The sequence below is a fragment of the Rhinatrema bivittatum genome, chromosome 7 (assembly GCF_901001135.1).
Source record: "Rhinatrema bivittatum chromosome 7, aRhiBiv1.1, whole genome shotgun sequence".
Lineage (NCBI taxonomy): Eukaryota > Metazoa > Chordata > Amphibia > Gymnophiona > Rhinatrematidae > Rhinatrema > Rhinatrema bivittatum.
In genome coordinates this window covers 46,610,384-46,631,717 of record NC_042621.1, presented here as the reverse complement: position 1 = coordinate 46,631,717, position 21,334 = coordinate 46,610,384, and the positions used below count along the sequence as shown (strand labels likewise).

General features: G+C 46.8%; 1 protein-coding gene across 1 annotated transcript in view; it reads left to right on the top strand.

The window, feature by feature from the left end:
* The window catches only part of LOC115095095 (B-cadherin-like), a 190,260-nt gene that overhangs the window by 111,053 nt on the left and 57,873 nt on the right, over positions 1-21,334 (top strand). Inside the window, exons 12-14 of the mRNA XM_029608324.1 lie at positions 16,736-16,864; positions 17,438-17,623; positions 20,909-21,153. Coding sequence (XP_029464184.1) covers positions 16,736-16,864; positions 17,438-17,623; positions 20,909-21,153 — 560 coding nt within the window. The remainder of the gene's footprint in view (positions 1-16,735; positions 16,865-17,437; positions 17,624-20,908; positions 21,154-21,334) is intronic.

The window sequence follows — 21,334 nt, the reverse complement described above, 5'->3', positions numbered from 1 at the left end:
GAGTAGGGTTCTACTCAGGCTTTGGTAAAACAGTAATTAAGGCCACGCTGAGGTACAGTGGAAACCTTTCCCATCTATGAGATTAACAAACATCTCTCCTGGTGGCAGTAGCAAACTAGATGGTAATAGGTTATAAAATTAGACGGGAAAACCATTAGGTCCTGGTGCTTGGAGTAATTTTGCTGTTGTATACCTCGCTGTAATTCTTGAAGTTGCAATGGTTTATTTAATAAATCCACCTATTCTAATTTCAGCCTAGGCATTCCCACTAAGTAGTGTTGAACTGTGACCTGATCAATTGAGGTGGCTGTGTATAACCTCTTATAGAAAGATCTGAAGGTATTGTCCATATCCTTGGTCGAATTCACCAATTCCTCACTAGGGGAGCGCAGAGCTGTAATATTTCTGTCCTCCCCAATTCTTGATAAAATTGGCCATCAGGCAGCCAGGTTTGTTACTGAAGTGAGAGAATTTGCTTTTGTAGATTAATTAAAAAAAATGTTCGCTCTTGGATGTGGGAGGGAATTTAAAGCTATTTGAATAGCTACAAATTTACTTTTGTGTTCAGAGGATGGTCTATGCTCAAATACCATTTTAGCAGACTGCAATTGATGTTCCAAATTAAGAATCTTGCTGGCCAGTGCTCTTTTCTTTGCCACTGTAAATGCGATGATGTCCCCACCCAATACTGTTTCTATCATCTCCCAAAATAAAATAGGGGACATCCTGTGCTCTTTATTACAAAAGTCCTTCCATTTCTGATCTTTGTATAGATATTTGGGAAATCTCCTAGATGTCTATCCAAACAGGTGCCTGGTCAGAAATCCCCATTTGCCCTATCTCTGGAGAATTATTTTCTACTCACCAGTAAGTGATCTGTATGGGAATACATACTATGAACCCTCGATATGTGGGTGTACTCCCTCTCCAATGGGTCGATACAGTAAAGTGTTCTCCAGTGGAGCGCACTGTTAGCCCGTGTTTGGCTGCGTGTTTTCGACACACTATTTTTACCCCTTATATAGTAAGGGGTAATAGCGCGTCAAACGCGCGGCCAACCCCCCCCCCCCCCCCCCCGAAACTAATAGTGACCGCAACATGCAAATGCATGTTGATGGGCCTCTTAGTCATTCCCGCGCAATACAGAAAGCAAAATGTGCAGCAAAGCCGCAAATTTTACTTTCAGAAATTAACTTCGGCCGGCACTAGGAAAGTGTACAGAAATGCAGAAAAAACTGCTTTTATGTACAACCTCCGACTTAAAATCATAGCAATATTAAGTCTGAGGCCCCAAAAGTTTAAAAAAAAAATTTTTTTGGAAGACGGATGCTCAATTTTGCTGGCGTCAGTTTTCCGAACCCATGGCTGTCAGAGGGCTTGAGAACTGATGCCGGAAAAATTGAGCGTCAGCTGTCAAACCCGCTGACAGCCGCCACTTCTGCCCCCTTTTACCGCAGGCCCTCATTTACATAAATTTATTTACTGGATCGTGTGCCCAGGAGAGTGGCCTGGGTGCGTGCCGGGAGAGCGGGCGATCGCCCACTCTCCTGCAAAGTTTTCTGTATCGGCCCATTTATGATGTAAGGTTCTCCTGCTGTCCACCAAGTCCAAAGTGCCAGGGAATGCTGCTTTCTGTCCTTTCACTGCAGCTTTGAGGCCATTTCACAGATCAACTCTCACTATTTGTCCCCTCCTGATCTGGTGAACCTGCCACATGATATATGTAGTTGTCGCTCCCACATTATCTTAAACGATACAGAATAACAAAAAAGAGTGGGGTCCCGGAGCACTACAGGAACATGTCCTGCTCCTCACATCCCTATCTTAAAGATTTCATTGGATACCCCAATGTTTGTGTGGATGCAAATAGTGAGTTCACGATTCATTGGGGCCCTTCTGATAAGGTGCTGCAGTGCAGATGATTCCTAGTTCCTCTGAATACAGCTGTGGCTCCCTTGCTGTAGCTCTTCTCCCTTTGTGACATCACACAAAAGGAGAAAAAACTCTAACTACTCTGTTTCAAAAAGTTTCATTTATTTAACTTTGTGCAAGTATTCCATCACTCCAGCTGTAACCTTAGTGAACTGGGAGAAGCTCACTGTTAAGTAAATAAACATTGTGTCCCTACCTCAATGTAGCAAGTAAGAGAAAATTACAGCTCACACTCACTCAGCCACACAGAGGCACTCCTGGATGTTACTTGGATTTCTTCAGCTCTAGTCTGCTTGCAGCTCCCTCAGTGCCTTTTTTTTTGACAGGAGCGGAGGCTGTCAGCGAGTTTGACAGCCAATGCTCATTTTGCTGGCGTCTGTTCTCAAACCCACTGACAGCCACGGGTTCGGAAACTGGATGCCGGCAAAATTGAGCGTCCGGTTTTCAACCCGCGGGCTGATTTAACATTTTTTAAAATTATTTTTAACTTTTGGGACCTCCGACTTAATATCGCCATGATATTAAGTCGGAGGGTGTACAGAAAAGCAGTTTTTACTGCTTTTCTGTGCACTTTCCCGGTGCCGGCAGAAATTGACACCTACTTTTGGGTAGGCGCTAATTTCTGAAAGTAAAATGTGCGGCTTGGCTGCACATTTTACTTACTGAATCGCGCGGGAATAACTAATAAGGCCATCAACATGCATTTGCATGTTGCGGGTGCTATTAGTTTCGGGGGGGGGGGGGGGTTGGATGCGCGTTTTCGACGTGCTATTACCCCTTACTGAATAAGGGGTAAAGCTAGCGTGTCAAAAACGTGTGTCCAAATGCGGGTTAACAGTGCGCTCCACCGGAGCACACTGTACTGTATCGGCCTGTTTGTGAGCAGCTTGGGGGCTCTGACAGGACTCACTCTCCCTCTCTCTGACGTGGGTCTCTCACCTCTAGATCTGGTCTGGTGAGGGTCTCTCTTTAGAGCAGGGTTCTTAATGCAGCTTGGTTCAGCTCCCTTCTCTGACTCTGCAGCTTCAGACACTCTCTCTTAGACCAGGCTCCCTTCTCTCGGCCTCTACAATTCCTCAGATTCTTGCTGCCTCTTCTCTGTATTGACGTGCACTGTTTTTTTTTTTCTCCTCTTCCCAGCAGTGCCTCCTGTCTTCCCCCACAATAAGTGCTGGGCTCCAACCTTTTCTTTCTTTGTTCTTCTTTGGACTGTCAGGTCACCCTCCTACTCTTTCTGATGAGGGGGAGGTAGTGTTTGAACCTTGCTCTCCTGTCACTTCCTCCTGCAGCTGGGCAGCACAGCTCTGCTTGAGGGGAGCTCTTTATTTTTTTGCTACTGTTAACAATATAGTGCCACCCCTCCATCATTTTGATCTGTCCTGGCTCGTCGATATAAATTTGTGCCCTGATATCCTCATTCCACCAGGTCTCTGAGATGCCTTTCAAGTTCCATGCATGCTAACTCTCCAGTCATATTTTTAGACTTCTGGCATTCACATACAGACAATTTAGAGTGTGGGGTTTTGTTTTTTTTTTTATTCACAGCCTGCTTTTTAGCAGTTGATACAGGAAATTTTATTAAATTCCACCTGGGCTGCTTCAGCCTTTACCGCAACTCTTAGGATATTCTAATTTCCCTGTTATGCCAGTTATCAGGCCGATTCAGTATTCAAATGAGGCCCAGCGGTAGAAACGGGCAAAAGGAGGCGCTAGGGACACTAGCGCATCCCTAGCGCATCCTTTTTGACAGGAGCGGTGGCTGTCAGCGGGTTTGACAGCCGACGCTCAATTTTGCCGGTGTCCGGTTTCCGAGCCCGTGGCTATCAGCGGGCTCGAGAACAGACGCCGGCAAAATTGAGCGTCTGGTTTTCGAGCCGCTGGCCGACTTCAAATTTGTGTTTTTCCTTTTTTTTAAAACTTTTTTTACTCTTCGGAACCTCTGACTTAATATCGCCATGATATTAAGTCGGAGGGTGCACAGAAAAGCAGTTTTGATTGTTTTTCTGTGCACTTTCCCGGTGCCGCTTGGCTGCACGTTTTACTTTCCGAATCGCGCGCGAATACCTAATAGGGCCATCAACATGCATTTGCATGTTGAGGGCGCTATTAGGTTTTGCGGTTTGGACGCACGTTTTCCACCCCTTACTGAATAAGGGGTAAGGGAAAACGCGCGTCCAATGACAGGTTGTGTGCTCCGTCGGAGCGCATTGTACTGTATCAGCCTGATTGTTAGATACCTTTATCTGAATCCTATGCTCCTGAGTGTCTAGCTGCTTTTTCCCATGATTTAGTTGAAAAGCTGATCTATCTCCTTTTCCCTGTACGTTCCCAGATCAGTCCAGACGCTGGGTTTTGCCTCCCATCCAGCAGATGGAGACAAAGAAATTTTGACTGACTCTGCCACTTTTAACTTGAGATGCCACCTACAGTCTGCCAGCATTTCTCTGTCTCCAGCAGATGGTGGAGGTGCAGAAGCCTGCAGCCTGAGACTTTAGGGAAAAAAAAAGAAAAGATTGGAAAAGTTCTTCAATTAGCCTCCCAGGGGGTAGTTAGTTCCTGGTGGGACCGTCCCCCCTGGTATCTGAGGCAGGAGACCTGATGGTCGGGGATCCTTCTTCAGCTCCCAGAGCCTAGCCACCATTCAGGGTGACATTGGGGGCCCTGGTTCACTCACCCTGTGGGGATTCACTTGAGCCTGTTGGCTCTCAGTTTAAAGTTATAAAAAAAAGTTTGCTTTCTGGGGCCGAGATAGTCCTCTTGACCGCTGTTATGCCATGTGGGATGGCATGCAGGGCCTGCGGGGATGCGTGCAATTGTTGCACGATGGTGTATGCACCTGCTGCCTTCCTGGCGGGGGGGGGGGGGGGGAGGGTTCATTGAACGCAGCTAAGGGAGAGAGATTAAAGAAGCCTCATGAGCCTGGGAAGGCTCTCTGTGTCACGGCAGCCCCCGGAGGACCCCCTTCCCACTGAGCGTGGGAATGGAGGCCATTTTGTTGACATTCAGGGCTGCCACGGGGGAGGGGGATTTCCTGCCTCCATTATTGCCGCAAGCTGGGGCCTCTGGCAGGGGCTGGACAGCCCATGCTGGCTCTGAACCAGGTGGTGGAGAGCCAGATAAACTATCTGATTCTTCCTCTTCTTCTTTTGCCTCAGATTTCATGCGCCTGATGCAGAAGGTGTTCAAGACTGGCAGGTCAGCCAAGCAGCACCAGGGTGAGGCTACTAAGCGGGCAGGGGCTCCTTTCATGTACAGGGACCCAAAGCAACGGCGAATGAGGTCTTCTCTGCTCATGCCAATAGGAGACACCTCCTCAGAGGGTTCGCGGCAGGATGATCTGCAGGAGCAGGACCCCCCTGGGAATGACCCTGTGCTGGGTCCTCAGGATCCGGACCGCGATTCCTCACAGGCATCGGCAGTTGAGGGAGATGATCCCAAGGTGGTCTGACTCTTCCACAGGGAGGTACTAAGCCTGCTGATTCCAGCAGTCTTGGAGGAGCTGGGTATTGGCGGCACTCCTGAAAGCTCAGAGCTGGGCGCAGTGGACCCAGTTATGGTGGGGCTCCGAGGTCCTACCAGGGCGTTTCCCTTCCATCAGTCTGTGACTGCCTTGCTTTTCCGTGAGTGGGATACCCCAGACACAGGGCTGAAGGTCACATGTGCCACGGACAAGTTGTATCTGCTTCCGGAAGAAGTGCTGAACCTCCTGAGGATACCTAAGGTGGATGCTGCTGTGTCGGTGGTCACTAAGAAAATTACCATTCCAGTCACTGGCGCAGCAGTGCTCAAGGATCTTCAGGATAGAAAGCTGGAAGGTCACCTCAAAAAGAATTTTGAAGTGTCAGCGCTGGGTTTCCGAGCTGCTGTGCAGCAGTTTTATGTTGAGAGCGGGCCTACCCTGGGTTCAGCAGCTGCAGATGGATAGGTCTTTATCACCCAGAGTCTGGTCAGGCCGAGCGACGGGAAGCTGTCGTGGCCTATAGTGTGGATGCTCTTTGACTTTCTACATACTTCTTCTAGGACCATGGTGGCAGCTCACAGACTACTCTGGTTGAGGAATTGGGCGGTGGATATTTCCTCCAAGACGCAACTTGGTTCGCTGCCTTTTAAGGGAAAGTTGCTCTTTGGAAAGGGCTTGGAAAAGATGATTTAAGTCCCTCGGAGAGAACAAGGTGCATAAGCTACCAGAGGACAAACCGAAGGCTCGAAATGCCTTTCCCTCTTGCTCTTGTTTTCATGGAAATCGGTGATTCAGGTCCTCGGTGCGGCAAAGTGCCAGTAGGCAGCAGTCATGGAGCCAGTCCTTTCGTGGCTGCAGGCCTGGGTGAGATGGCTCTTCCCAGGGGCAGGGCAGCGTTAAATCTTCCCAATGAGGTGAGGCCAGCTCACTCCTCTGTGCCCGTAATAGGGGGCAGGTTGGCTCTTCTCTACGAGGAGTGAGTCAAGATCACGTTGGACCAGCTGGTCTTAAGTGTCATAGAAAAATGCTACGCTTTAAAACTTGCTCGGCCTCTAAGAGATCATTTTCTGGTTTCCCCATGCTCTTACAAGCAGAAGAGTGGCAGTTTGGGACCCTCCTCCGCCTCCAAGAGATGGGAGCCATCATGCAGGTGCCTCCGGCAGAGTGAAGGCAGAGTCGTTACTCCATCAATTTTGTGGTACCGAAAAAGGAAGGTACCTTCCATCCCATTCTGGATTTAAAAAAGGTGAACAGGTCTCTGAGAATCCCTTGCTTCTGTATGGAGATTCAGTGGTCTGTCATTGCATCAGTCCACAAAGGGGAGTATTTTGCCTCTTTGGACCTGGCAGAAGCGTATCTTCACATAGGGCTATGGTGCAATCACTAGAGATGAGGTTCATGGTTCTGGGAGAGCATTACCAGTTTTGTGCTCTGCCTTTCGGCTTGGCAACTGTTCCCAGGAGCTTTACTGTGGTTGTAGTGGCAGCAGCTCTCCGCAAGGAAGGGGTCTTGGTCCAGCCCTACTTGGACGACTGGCTGATTCAAACAAAGTCGGAGTCCTCGTGTCAAGGAGCGGTGGATAGAGTCCTCCAGCGCTTGGTGGCATCGGGATGGATAGTCAATCTGGCCAAGATTCACTTAATTCCTTCCCAGAAGTTGGAGTTCCTGGGGGCACAGTTCGACACACGCATGGGGAAGGTTTTCCTTACCGAGGAAAGGATTGTCAAGTTGCAAATTCAGGTTCAGTCACTGTTAGGTAAATCATTTCCTCGAGTATGGGACTACTTGCAGGTGCTCGGATCTATGGCATCCACCTTGGACTTAGTGCCATGGGCGTTGCCTCATATGAGGCCTCTACAATCTGCTTTACTATCCCGTTGGGATCCAAGTGTCCAAGCTTTTTCATCTGCCTCTCCCCTCCCGGACTCAGCAAGATTCAGTCTGCAATGGTGGCTTCAGCCAGACAAGTTATGAAGTGGAGTAGACCTGGATATCACATCTTGGACAGTTGTTACCACAGATGCCAGCCTCTCTGGTTGAGGAGCGGTCTGTCAGGATAGATTGGTACAGGGCCAGTGGTCTCCGGAGGAGGCCTTATGGTCAATCAACCGGTTGGAAACCAGAGCAGTGTGGCTGGCTCTCCAAGTCCTATCCCTGGACAGGGGAAAATCAATGAGGGTGTTGTCTGACAATGCAACTGCGGTGGCATACATCAGTTGACAAGGCAGAATAAAGAGCTGTGCAGTAGCTCAGGAGGCCCAGGAGTTGGTTGCCTGGGCAGAGCTCAATCTGGAGAGATTGGCAGCATCCCGCATCGACAATTCGCAAGCAGATTTTTTTGAGCCGACATCACTTGAATCCCGGAGAGTGGGAGTCGTCGGATGAAGCATTTTGACTCATTTGTCTCAGGTGGTCTGTTCCTTGCATGGATCTGATGGTGTCGCTCCGCAATACCAAGGCTCCTCTGTTCTTCAGCAGGTGGAGGGAGAATGGGCGCGGAAGGGGTGGATGCCCTAGTCCTGCCCTGGCTGGTGCATGTTCTCCTGTGTGTTTTCCTGCCATGGCCATTAATAGGCAAGTTCATGCACTGCATAGAAATCCACCCAGGGGAGGTGGTTCTCGTGGCTCCGGAGTGGCCAAAACATCCGTGGTTTGCGGATCTGATCAACCTAGCGGTGGACAGTCCCTGAGGCTGGGGCACCTGCCGAATCTCTTGCATCAAGGCCCCGATTGTTTTGATCAGGCAGATTGCTTTTGTCTAGCATCTTGGCTTTTGAGAGGCAGCATTTAAGGAATAAGGGTTATTCTGATGTGGTGATCACTACCCTGGCCAGTCCAGAAAGACCACCTCATCTTTGGCGTACGTCAGAGTGTGGGGAATTTGAGTCTTGGTGCCTTGAGTGCAAAGTGGATCCTCTTTGGGGCTCTGGGGGGGATGTAGTGTCCTTTTTACTGGACTGTCTTGTTAAGGGTTTATTCTTTAATTCCCTGTGAGTTCAGGTGGCAGCCCTAGGTTGATTTCGTGGCAAAGTGCAAGGAGTTGCCTTGTCGGCACATCTGGATGTAGTACATTTTCTCCGGGGAGCAAAACATCTGAGACATCCGGTTCGAAATCCTTGTCCTTCCTGGAGCTTGAATGTCGTCCTGAAAGCTGGGTACTTCCACGTTTGAGCCTTTGAAGTGGGCAACTTTGAAAGATCTTACTTTGAAGGTGATCTTCCTGGTGGCGATATCTTCTGCCAGATGGGTGACGGAGCTTCAGGCCTTATCCTGCAGAGAGCCCTTTTTGCAAATTACGGACTCAAGAATGTCCTTGAGAACGGTCCCCTCTTTTCTGCCTAAGGTGGCATCGTCCTTTCATTTAAATCAGTTGGTGGAATTGCCATACTTTCTGGACTCTGTCCCTTCCACTCCTCAGTCCAAAGAGTTGCAGAACTTGGATGTGAAGCGGGCTCTCTTGCGTTACTTAGACTTGACGAACAGTTTTCCGCTTGTCTGATCATCTTTTTGTTCTATGGAGTGGCCCCAGAAGGGGGCAGAAAGCTTCTAGGACTACTTTTGCACGATGGTTGTAGGAGGCCATAAACTCAGCATATGTTACTCAGGGTCGTCCGGTGCCGGCCGGTCTTCGAGCGCATTCTATCCGTTCGCAAGCGGTCTCTTGGGCTGAATGCCAGCAAGTATTGCCACAAGAAATCTGTAGAGCGGCTACTTGGAAGCTTTTGCACACTTTTGCCAGGCATTACTATTAGAGATGTGCTTCGTTTTTTTCTACCGGGTCGTTTTTTGACTCAGATACTTCGTGGTAAAATTCGGGTTTTCTCGTTTAGTTTTTTTGAAAAACGAAACAAGGAAACCCGAAACTGGCCCAAAAAAACTAAGCGGGAAACTAAGCTAAAAAAAACCCCCACCCCAAGCATTTAAATTAATTTTAATACATTACATACAACCCCCCCCCCCCCCCACCATCCCGATCCCTCCCCAAGACTTACTAACATCCCTGGGGGTCCAGCGGGGTCCCGGGTTCCATTTGTCCCTCCGTGCCCGGTGTGCTACTGCAAGCCGTGCTCCTCAAAATGGTGCCGAATAGCCTCTGAACTACTATGTCACAGGGGCTACCGGCGCCATTGGTCAGCCCCTGTCACATGGCCATCAGCGCCATCTTGTGCTCATACCATGTGACAGGGGCTGACCAATGGCGCCGGTAGCCCATGTGACATAGTATGGTCAAAGGCTATCGGCGCCATTTTGATTCCTGGCAGCCGACAACGAAATCGCTCCCAGACCCCCAGGGATTATTGGCAAGCCTTGGGGGGCAGTCAGGAGGCCCCCCCCCCCAAGCTGGCCAAAAGTCCCTGGGGGTCCAGCGGGGGTCTGGGAGCGATCTCCTGCACTCATGCTGTCGGATGCCAGGAATCAAAATGGCGCCGATAGCCTTTGCCCATACTATGTCACAGGGGCTACCGGCGCCATTGGTCAGCCCCTGTCACAGGTATGAGCACAAGATGGCGCCGATGGCCATGTGACGGGCTGACCAATGGCGCCGGTAGCCCCTGTGACATAGTAGTTCAGAGGCTATTCGGCACCATTTTGAGGAGCACGGCTTGCAGTAGCACACCGGGCACAGAGGGACAAATGGAACCCGGGACCCTGCTGGACCCCCAGGGATGTTAGTAAGTCTTGGGGAGGGATCGGGATGGGGGGAGGGTGGTTGTATTATACTTAATCTTAATGTTTGGGGTGGTTTTTAATTTAAAAAAAAAATGTGCCCCTCTCCCCACACAAACCCGAAAAACGAATTTTCCCTGAAGTTCGGGGAAAATCCTTTTCGGGTTTCGGGGCCCCCGATCCACGATGAATTAGGCAATTGCGTTGCAATTGCCTAATTCGCGATAAACGATTGCACATCTCTAATTACTATATGGATGTCCAGGTTCTGGAGCCTGGCCGTTTTGGCGAAAGTGTACTCAGAACAGGACGCTCGCAGTCCCACCCACTGTAGGGAAGCTTTGGTACATCCCAGCTGTCTGGACTGATCTGGGTACGTACAGGGAAAGGAAAATTGGTTCTTACCTGCTAATTTTTGTTCCTGTAGTACCTCTGATCAGTCCAGATGCATGCCCAGTTCAAGAAGGGGGTATTGGAGAGTTCACTCGGTTGCCTGTTTTTCTCTGCAGAGCCTGCTAGATCACTTGTGTTCCTATGAAGAATGGATCAGGTTCTCTTAATCCTACACAGGCTTTGGTGCAGGCACTGTTCATTGTTGTAAGATAGTTCAATTGGTTCTTCAAGGTTTTGTTTGTATCTGGCTTGGGTACAGTTCCATATTGGCAGACTGCAGGTGGCAGCGTCAGTCAAAATTTCTCTCTCCAGCTGTTGAATGGGAGTCAAAACCCAGCTGACTGCACTGATCCATGGTACTACAGGAACAAAAATTAGCAGGTAAGGACCAATTTTCTTATGTGGCTTCCAGAACTGCCCTCCTGCACCTTCCTATGTCATGTACCACATTAGCTGGCTGTTCCCCAGCACTCTCAAAATCCTGTCTAGGTGATGCATGACATCTGCCACCTTTGGACCAGCAAGGCAAATTATCAAGCGACTTTTCATGCCCCCCAACCACCCAGCTATCTAGATTCCTAATGATACAACAGCTGTTCTAACCCTTCCTCCTGAGCACATGGTCCTGGAGAAGACCATCTGTGTGTGAGAGCATAATGTATTGCCTGGCGGACAGATTCTAGCTACAGGATCACTTCCTGCCACACTAAGGTGATATTCTCCTGCCAGGTGACTTTGCTCCTCCAAAGCAGCACATGGGCATCTAGACTGCTCTGTTGTGTCCCCGAAGGTCTTCTCTATATGCCTTTCTGTCTCCCTCAGCAATTCATTCTCTGAGGACCACGAGCTCTTTGACCCAGGTGCACACGTACCTCTTGCTAACATGTAGAGCTCCGAACCTGCTGCCAGACCTCCTGACTCCATCTTAATCTGTCGGGGTAGGTTGTTGATGGCCTGGGGGGTGGAATCAAACACTACTGATTACATCCCCAGGAAACATCTCACAACTTCCCACAGTAAAAGAATTGTTTTGCAAGCTCTCATTGCAGAATGACTTGAACCCTCTGTTACTAGGTTATATTTCTTTATCAAGCTTTAAACCTACAGATTCCCAACAAACAATACTCAAAAGTCCTGTTCACCCACCAGCAGATACTCTCTGCTATCCACACATCTCAGGACCCCTGGCTCTTTTACCCATCAGTACTTGTAGCTTTTTCACACACACCTGCTCCATCTAGCACTGTCACACCCCTGGTGTTCTTGCACCCTTCTACCCCCTTTCCACCAGCTCACACCTCTTCCCCCAGCTCTTGTACCACCATGCTTCCTTGCTACTTTCATACACAACTTTCATACACAACCTCAGCACCAGTGATCATCAAACGGTATGGTTTAATATCACAAAAAGGACACAGAAAAGAAGCACAAAAACCCAAGTTTTGATGTTCAAAAACACAGACTTTGATGAAATGGGGAAGTACCTGGAGGAAGAACTAAAAGGCTGGGAAAACGAGAGAGATGTGGATCAACAGTGGACCAATCTAAAAGGAGCAATCACCAAGGCAACTAATCTATGTTAGAAAAGTAAAGAAAAGCAAAAGAAAAATGAAACCTATCTGGTTCTCAAAGGAGGTGGCTGACAAAATAAAGGCTAAAAGAACAGCGTTCAAGAAATATAAAAGATCCCAAAAGGAGGAACACAAAGAAGAATATCTGGTAGAACTGAGGGAGACGAAGAAATTAATCAAGATGGCAAAAAGTCAAGCGGAAGAGAGGCTTGCCAAAGAGGTAAAGAGTGGTAACAAAACATTTTTCAGATACATCAGTGAAAAGAGAAAAGTTCAAAGTGGTATAGTGAAATTGAAAGGTGGAAAGGATCAATGTGTGGAGAGAGACGAAGAAATCGCAAAATATTAAATGAATACTTCAGTTCTGTGTTCACTAAAGAGGACCCTGGAGAAGGACCGACACTAGTTAACAAGAAACTGGAGGGGAATGGAGTAGATGTAACTCCATTTACAGTAGAAAATGTATGGGAAGAGCTGGTGAAACTGAAAGTGGACAAAGCCATGGGGCCTGATGAAGTTCATCCCAGAATACTGAGGGAGCTCAGAGATGTGCTGGCAGGTCCGCTGTGTGACCTATTCAATAGATCCCTAGAAACGGGAGGGTTGCCGAATGATTTGAGGAGAGCGGTGGTGGTCCCGCTTCACAAGAGTGGGAACAGAGAAGAGGCTGGTAACTACAGACCGGTTAGCCTCACTTCGGTGGTGGGAAAAGTAATGGAGTCACTGTTGAAAGAGAGAATAGTGAACTATCTACAGTCGGGAGAATTGCTGGACCAGAGGCAGCATGGATTCACCATTGGAAGATCCTGTCAGACAAATCTGATTGACTTTTTTGACTGGGTAACCAAGGAATTGGATCAAGGAAGAGCACTCGATGTCATCTACTTGGATTTCAGCAAAGCTTTTGACACTGTCCCGCACAGGAGACTGGTGAATAAAATGAGAAGCTTAGGAGTGAGTGCCGAGGTGGTGGCCTGGATTGCAAACTGGTTGACGGAAAGAAGACAATGTGTGATGGTAAATGGAACTCTCTCTGAAGAGAGAGCGGTTTTAAGCGGTGTACCGCAGGGATCGGTGTTGGGACCGGTCCTTTTCAATATCTTTGTGAGCGACATTGCAGAAGGGATAGAAGGTAAGGTATGTCTTTTTGCGGATGACACTAAGATCTGCAACAGAGTGGACACGCCGGAAGGAGTGGAGAGAATGAGACGGGATTTAAGGAAGATGGAAGAGTGGTCAAAGACATGGCAGCTGACATTCAATGCCAAGAAGTGCAAAGTCATGCATATGGGGAGTGGAAATCCGAATGAACTGTATTCGATGGGGGGAGAAAGGCTGATGTGCACGGAGCAGGAGAGAGACCTTGGGGTGATGGTGTCTAATGATCTGAAGTCAGCGAAACAATGTGACAAGGCGATAGCTAAAGCCAGAAGAATGCTGGGATGCATAGAGAGAGGAATATCGAGTAAGAAAAGGGAAGTGATTATCCCCTTGTACAGGTCCTTGGTGAGACCTCACCTGGAGTATTGTGTTCAGTTCTGGAGACCATATCTCCGAAGAGACAGAGACAAGATGGAGGCGGTCCAGAGAAGGGCAACCAAAAAGGTGGAAGGTCTTCATCAAATGACTTATGAGGAGAGATTGAAGAATCTAAATATGTACACCCTGGAGGAAAGGAGGAGCAGAGGTGATATGATACAGACTTTCAGATACTTGAAAGGTTTTAATGATCCAAAGACAACGAAAAACCTTTTCCATAGGAAAAAAATCAGCAGAACCAGGGGTCACGATTTGAAGCTCCAGGGAGGAAGATTCAGAACCAATGTCAGGAAGTATTTCTTCACGGAGAGGGTGGTGGATGCCTGGAATGCCCTTCCGAAGGAAGTGGTGAAGACCAGAACTGTGAAGGACTTCAAAGGGGCGTGGGATAAACACTGTGGATCCATAAAATCAAGAGGCCGTCAATAAAGAGTGGGTGGCTCGCCAGAATGACGGCTACTGCCTGGAGATAATACCCTTATTCAATAAACATACACATGGTTACTGTGACTCCTAACATCGCTCTAAGCTACAACAGCAAGAGGAAATGTGGAAAAAAGGATTCGCACTCACAAAGTGGGGAGTAGCTGGCTTGTTACGGCGGTTACTACCCCAAACCAAATAAGCCTGATACTTCGCTTTCAATGCATATCCAGCATAGCACTCTGCTTCAACGGCAGGGGAGAAGAAAAACTGATACTTCACGCATATCCAGCATAGCTCTCTGCTTCAACGGCAGGGGAGAAGAAAAACTGATACTTCACGCATATCCAGCATAGCTCTCTGCTTCAACGGCAGGGGAGAAGAAAAACTGATACTTCACGCATATCCAGCATAGCTCTCTGCTTAAACAGCAGGGGAGAAGAAAAAAAGATTCGCACTCACAAAGCGGGGAGTAGCTGGCTTGTTACGGCGGTTACTACCCCAAACCAAATAAGCCTGATACTTCACTTTCAATGCATATCCTGCTTCAACGGCAGGGGAGAAGAAAAACTGATACTTCACGTCACGTATATCCAGCATAGCTCCCTGCTTCAACGGCAGGGGAGAAGAAAAACAACCAATAAGGGCTGAATAACACAGTCTAGGTAAAACAAATAAGCATGGGTGTAGCTTGCTTATTGCGGCGGTTACTTCCCCTACTACCCATAACTAATCAAGCTTGATATTTCACTTGGTTGCAGCTCCATCACTGCTCTCTACATTAATGGTGGGGGTGGAAGGGAAATAGAACCAAAGAGCTAAGAGAAACAGATAAGTATGAGAGAAAAAAAATGTGAAGCTTGCTGGGCAGACTGGATGGGCCGTTTGGTCTTCTTCTGCCGTCATTTCTATGTTTCTATGTAACCCCCTTCCCACATGCACCCCTATCCATGAGCTTTCACCCTCTTAATTCCTCCCACTCCTATCCTTGACCCTCCCTTCTGTGGAAAAAATTGACTGAGGAGAAAGCTGCTAAATATCCCAAGCTTGCATTGCTGAGACCAGAAAGATGGAGATGGCATTTACACCCTCATCTCCCTCAACATTCACCCCCTTGCAGTGTCTCCCCCTTCTTCCTGATCATTCATCCACCTCTTATCACTCTTTCAGCATTTATCTCTCCCTCCCCACAAATCACAACTGTGGCTTAGAGCTGTTTCTGTTCCAGTCCCCCTCTTCCTCCTGCACTCGCTAGTTACAGGCTACCCCTGGGGTGGAGAGAGGAGAGGCGGGCTGGAACTGATACAGTCCCTCCCCACTATGCTGCCTTCTGCCACAGGGGTGGGAGAGTAGGAGCTGCTGAATGACCAGAAGGGAGAGGCTGGATTAGGGAGCAGAGTAGCTCTTGCTTTGCTCTGTGCTCACTCCCTTTCCCCCTGTTTCATGAGTGCTGCCTGAGGGGATGAGCTGAAGCAGGAAGCAGAGGGTGCGAGCCCCAGGCTGCTATCACCCAGCACAGAAAGGAGTTTCCCATTGCTCACTGGTTGAGAAGCACGGACATAAGGAAGTAACAGATTTTCTGTCATGTTTTTTGTAATAACCTTCATTTCTGACCATATTTTAAGTATGTGCTAGGATAGGACTAGAACTATCAATCTGCAGCCTGCCAGCAAGTTTAGACATGAGACTACTAAGGATTAGCCCCTTCTGTGGGCCCCTGCACATTTAGAAAAGCCTGCCTAGCTGCCTAGTAGTACAGGGCTCTATCTCCATGTCGTCATTCATGACTCTTACTGATTTTACAAATTAACAAAAACAGAGGTGGGAGGGGATCATTTTTGGGTCGCTAATGATTTAACATTCTTTGTGTTAATGAGAAACAGATTACAATAAGTAGAAATGGTGTGGTTCCAGTGGCACAGAGAGCCCCCTGAGTCTAGTTTCTCCACCCCTGTCACACCAGAGCTGGGGATGCATCATTCATAGCCCTGGGGGGGAGGGAGTGTCTGCCATTGCACGGTGGTGACACTGACTGACTGGTCACTCTCAGGGCACATTGTGTACAGAGTTCTGGAGGGAGCTGTACTCTGTGGCTCCTGGTCAAAGATCATTGCTTCAGTAGCTGGGCTAGGTAGGGGAACAACCCCAGGTAGTTGTGAATGAAGGCTAATGGCACAGTAGCACAACAGAGACTGGGTCAGATTTGAAGCTAAAGCCGAAAAGGAGCAGGGCAACAGACACTGGCAAATGTACTACTGGATGTACCCCTGCTCATGACTTGCACACTCACTCACACTTGAAAGACTGGAGAGAAAACAAGTTAGGTTTATCACCAGGGTAAGTTTTTTACCCATAGACAGGGGGAAAACTCTTCAGTACTTTTGGCCCAAAGTATTCCTTCCATACATGCAAGTCAGTACTCACGAGTGTGATTCAGTGAGCAGATGGGGAATGGGGACTTTTAACATGAGAGCATCTATGATCCATTCTAGGAGTACCAGATGGTCCAGTTTGAATACAATACAGTAGATCCAAACCAGATTAACGCATCCAAAAGCCAACTGGTATTTGTGTGGAAACTAGCATAATCCATCACACGTTCTCTGCCTGCAGGAATAAAGCTTAATAAATCTGGTTCAGTGGTGTAGTGTGGCATAAGATGCCTTTGGGACCCTTAATTTCCTAGGTCAGTACTTCAGTAACTACAATGCCTTTGCTTGTCAGTCCTCATGAAATGTTTGTCTTGCAGAAAGAACCGGAGTACACCCTCACCATCAGAGCTAGCGACCAGGCAGGGATTGGTCTAAGTACAACAGGGATGGCTGTGATCACGGTGACCGACACCAATGACATTGCTCCCAAGTTTGACCCAACCTTGGTAATTCCTTTTTACAATCTTTCTGGTAAAGAATGATTTGGTGATTTGTTCTAATGTTAAAGCTCATCTCTTGAGTATTCAGTGGAGAAGCTATTACAGCCTGCCTTCAAGATCTTCTTCCTGATTGAAGAGGTCCTGTAATCCAGTGTTCTCAATGGACAGTCCTATGTGTATAGAATGTGGGACTTTTCATCCTGCTGTCCATGGAGAACAGTTACAAGTAAACAACTTTGCTTTCACTGCCTGGACCATCTTTGTCGATCCAAATAGACTCTTGATGGGATTGTCTTGGAACAGGTTATATCAGTAAAGCAGGGTTAGGTTTGGTTAGCCTAATCATTTGTAAATATCTCATGAGGATGAGGAAAACCTGCTTTACTATGCCACAATGAGTAAAACATCTTTTTGTATTCCAACATTCAAAATGGCATGGAGGGTGATCCTTTTTTTACTATTAGGTGAAACTGTATTTTGGCATTGTCCTGCCAGCTTTCCACAATCACCAACAGATTTGAATGCTTTTCAGATGAAAGGGGAGCATTGGTTTGACCTGGTTTGTTTTCCGTGTTGCAGTACGTGGCAGAAGTACCTGAAAATGAAGTGGGATTTGTGGTGGAGAGGCTGAAGGTCACAGATGGGGACATTCAGGACACTGATCCATGGAAAGCAGTGTACAGGATTGTGAGTGGGAATGACAGAACGCCCTTTGCAATCACAACTGATCCAGTGAACAATGATGGGATCTTGAAAACTGTAAAGGTATTGTTTATATAGAAACATGTTGTTGGGAAAAGAGCATAGGGTCTGTCTAGTCTGTCCATCCACATCAACTCTACAATCCTCTACCATTCCCCTTAAATCCCTTGTGCTTGTCCCATGCTTTCTTGAATTCAGATTCTGTCCTTGTCTCTACCACCTCCATGGGGACGCAGTTCCATGCATCCACCACCCTCTCTCCATAAGGAAATATTTCCTAAGATTACTCCTGAATCTACTTGTTGCAGCTCTGGATTCAGTTGCGTTAAGTTTTCAACAATTGTGGGTTCTTAGCAGTGGGTGATTTGTGCATCTGCTCATCCATAGTCCTCCCATTCTAGCATTCTGACCATGCAGCCTTGGTGCTTTATAGCACAAAATCCATGGACCTAGAGACCTCATCTGCTGCCCCATCTACAACTCCCTGTGAATCTCTGCAAATTACTACATATACATGTGATGCAAGTTGTAACCAGGTAGTACAGTGCTATGCTAGCTAAATATATTTCAATATAGCAGATGTGTGTACAGTACAGTAAACAAAGTAACAAAGTCAATGATAGCAGATAAAGACCAACAAGGCCCTCTAGTCTGCCCAGCAGTGATTTTTATGTGCATGTCTCCAAAATTGATCAAGCTCCCACATGTAACCCAGTTCCCCAGTCCCATTTTTTTAAATTCTTTATTTATCATTTTCAATTAAATTTGACAAATATGAAAACAAAACATTTTGTTAAAAATATTATATCCTGTATATACAGAAAATGAAAAGAAACAATAATAGTAAAATACAACTATAGTTAACAAAGATTATCTAAAAGATAATTTCAATTTATTTCCATATATACAGATTTCAAAAACCTTTCTGGACTAAAGAAATAGTGTCCTCTTAATTGTAATAGACTTTAAGGAGAGAGTGGAGGCTGAATTTAAGGAACTAAGGAATTATGGAGATATAATATTGTTAATTAAACACTTCTAATCTTCACAAATCAACTGTATTTTATTTCTTTACCCATCATAGCTACTCATTTACCTGTATAACACTTGTAGGAGATGATTCTGCTATTGGCGCCTCCATTGTGGCTAAATTAGATTGCTGTGCTTCTACAAATTGTTGTAACTGATCAACTTGATGAAATATATATACTTGGTCTCCTTTCTTTAACTCACATCTACATGGAAAACGTAATAAAAATACAAATCCTAAAGAGACAATCTGACGTAGGGTTAAAAACTCCTTACGTCTATTTCTGGTAATTGGTGCCAAATCAGGATACATCTTTACCACCTGGCCGTGGAAGCTTGTTGGAAATTTCTTAAAGTATTTTTTCATAACACTACTCACATCTTGAGTTGTAACAAAAGATACAATTAGTGTATTCCTATGTACTACATCTAATGTAGAATCTTCCAAAAAATTAGTCAAGTTTACAGGGACCTGGGATTTTTGAGAGAGGAAATAACATGTATTAATTGGTGGAATTGCTTCCTCCGCATAGGATAATTTTTCTCTAAAAAATCTTTTTAGAGATATATAAGGTATTTCTCCCAGTACCTGTGGGAAATTTGTTATTCTTACATTAAGTTGCCGCATCCTATTCTCCAAAAATTCCAACCGTCTCGCACTGGCCATATGGTCTTTTATTAAACAAACATTCACTTGTTGTAACAATTTTATACTTTTCTCATTCTCACTTAATCTACGGATTGTCTCATTATTTTGGGTCTGTACAGACAATAATTTCCCTTGAAAATCTGTCGTTACATTGTCCATTTTCTTTTCCATTCGAGCCATAGCATTACTTAAACTGTTAACAGCTTCTAAAATCCTTTCAAGTGTTACCTGTCCAGACTCAGGCGTCATCTGCAATAGATTTTCCACATTCGGGACTGATGGCCCCCCTTGGTCTTGTTCCCTTACCGGGGTTTGCAGACCTTCTCCATTGTCCTCATTGTGTTGAGCTGGAGGTGGGCGGCTGTCTGGGCTGAGGGAAGCTTCTTCCTGGGGGATACAAGAATCTCCATTTCGTGTACCTCCAACGGAGTCCTCAGCTCCTCGATTCTCCAGTTGAGTCAAAAACTTGTTAATCTCCAGCTGAGTTAGAGCAGATTGTGGGGGTACCGAGGGAAAAACCCGAATCTTGCCCTTCCTTTTGGCCGGCATAACAGATCTTAATTTTGACTGTTCAAAAGTCCTTATCACGGTAAGTTATTTAAGAAACCCCTTTTTGGAAAATAAAACAACTGTTCAGACTGTTCGAACTAAGTCGAACAAAGTCGCGCGTGCCCAAGGGGCGCCCAAGGGCCGGCGTCGCTGAGGGAAAATCAAGCAGGTAATTCAAAGCAGTCTCTGCAGTTATGGTGAACTTCTCACCGTCAGCCTCCTCCCCAGTCCCATTTAAGGTTGCAAGTGCTGCTCCATGCAGGTTTCCCATGGCCATCCAGGAAGCAAATTGCAGCACTAGCACTGCTGCGCAGTTCCCTCACTACTATTCTCTTGCCACCAGCGACCACCTGTGACTTTTATAGGCTTTCTTGAAGTCTCCTGCTGTCTTTATCGCTACCTCCTCCAGGAGAGCATTCCAGGAATCCATCGCTCTGTTGAAAAAAAAAAATCCCTACTGAATTGCCCCCTTAGAATTTCATGTTGTGACCCCTAGTTCTACAGTTTCCTTTCCATTGAAAATGCTTGGCTTCCTGTACATGAATACCTTTCAGGGATTTAAATGACTGTATCATATCCCCCTCTCTCACCTCTCTTTCATAAGAACATAAGAAATTGCCATGCTGGGTCAGACCAAGGGTCCATCAAGCCCAGCATCCTGTTTCCAACAGAGGCCAAACCAGGCCACAAGAACCTGGCAATTACCCAAACACTAAGAAGATCCCAGTATGACACTGGCACAGTAAAGAAGTATATTAATGTGGCAGGCAGGAGAACCTTCTCTGAAATGGCCTTCGTTCTGTTTGTAGTTGGGGGAGGCCTTAAATACTGCAGAATCAGGTTTCTTGTATATCAGGGATAATATATCTTGATGGGTTTCCAGTGTGCTTCAAGCCCTCATCGCATCTTTGTTCATTAATTATATAAGGGATAGCATAACTGATTTCAACAGGCATCCAGCAGCGATAGAACCGCTGCCCAGTACATTAGTGCTGGATAGGAACCTGCAAAACCGAGATCATGCAGGAGTAGGCAAATACCCCCAGTAGAGGACCAGTTTTTGTAACCCCCCCCCCCCCCCCTTCCTTTCTCTGCATTCACTCACTTTACGTTTTTCCCAGGCTTTGGATTATGAATTAAAACAGCAGTACACTCTCTTCATCTCTGTGGAGAACGTTGTTCCCTTCTCTGTGCCACTGAGCACATCCACAGCGACGGTCACTGTCCATGTTAAAGATATCAACGAGGCTCCCGTGTTTGTGCCACCGAGCAAAACGGTTCTGATCTCGGAGGATTTGCCTGAGGGGCAGGAGGTTGCCTCTTACACAGCTCAGGATCCAGACAAGCAGCAAAATCAGAAGATCACGTAAGTAGCTTAAATGTTTCTCGTGTAGATAGATGGGATAGGGAACCCCTGTCTGCATGCTCTGGTCCTTTGTGGTTTAATTGACCACCATAATATAAAGTTAATCCAATAAAATGGTGGATGGGTGTGGCGGGCATGTATGTGTATATTCTCTCATCATTACTAGGGATGTGAATCGTTT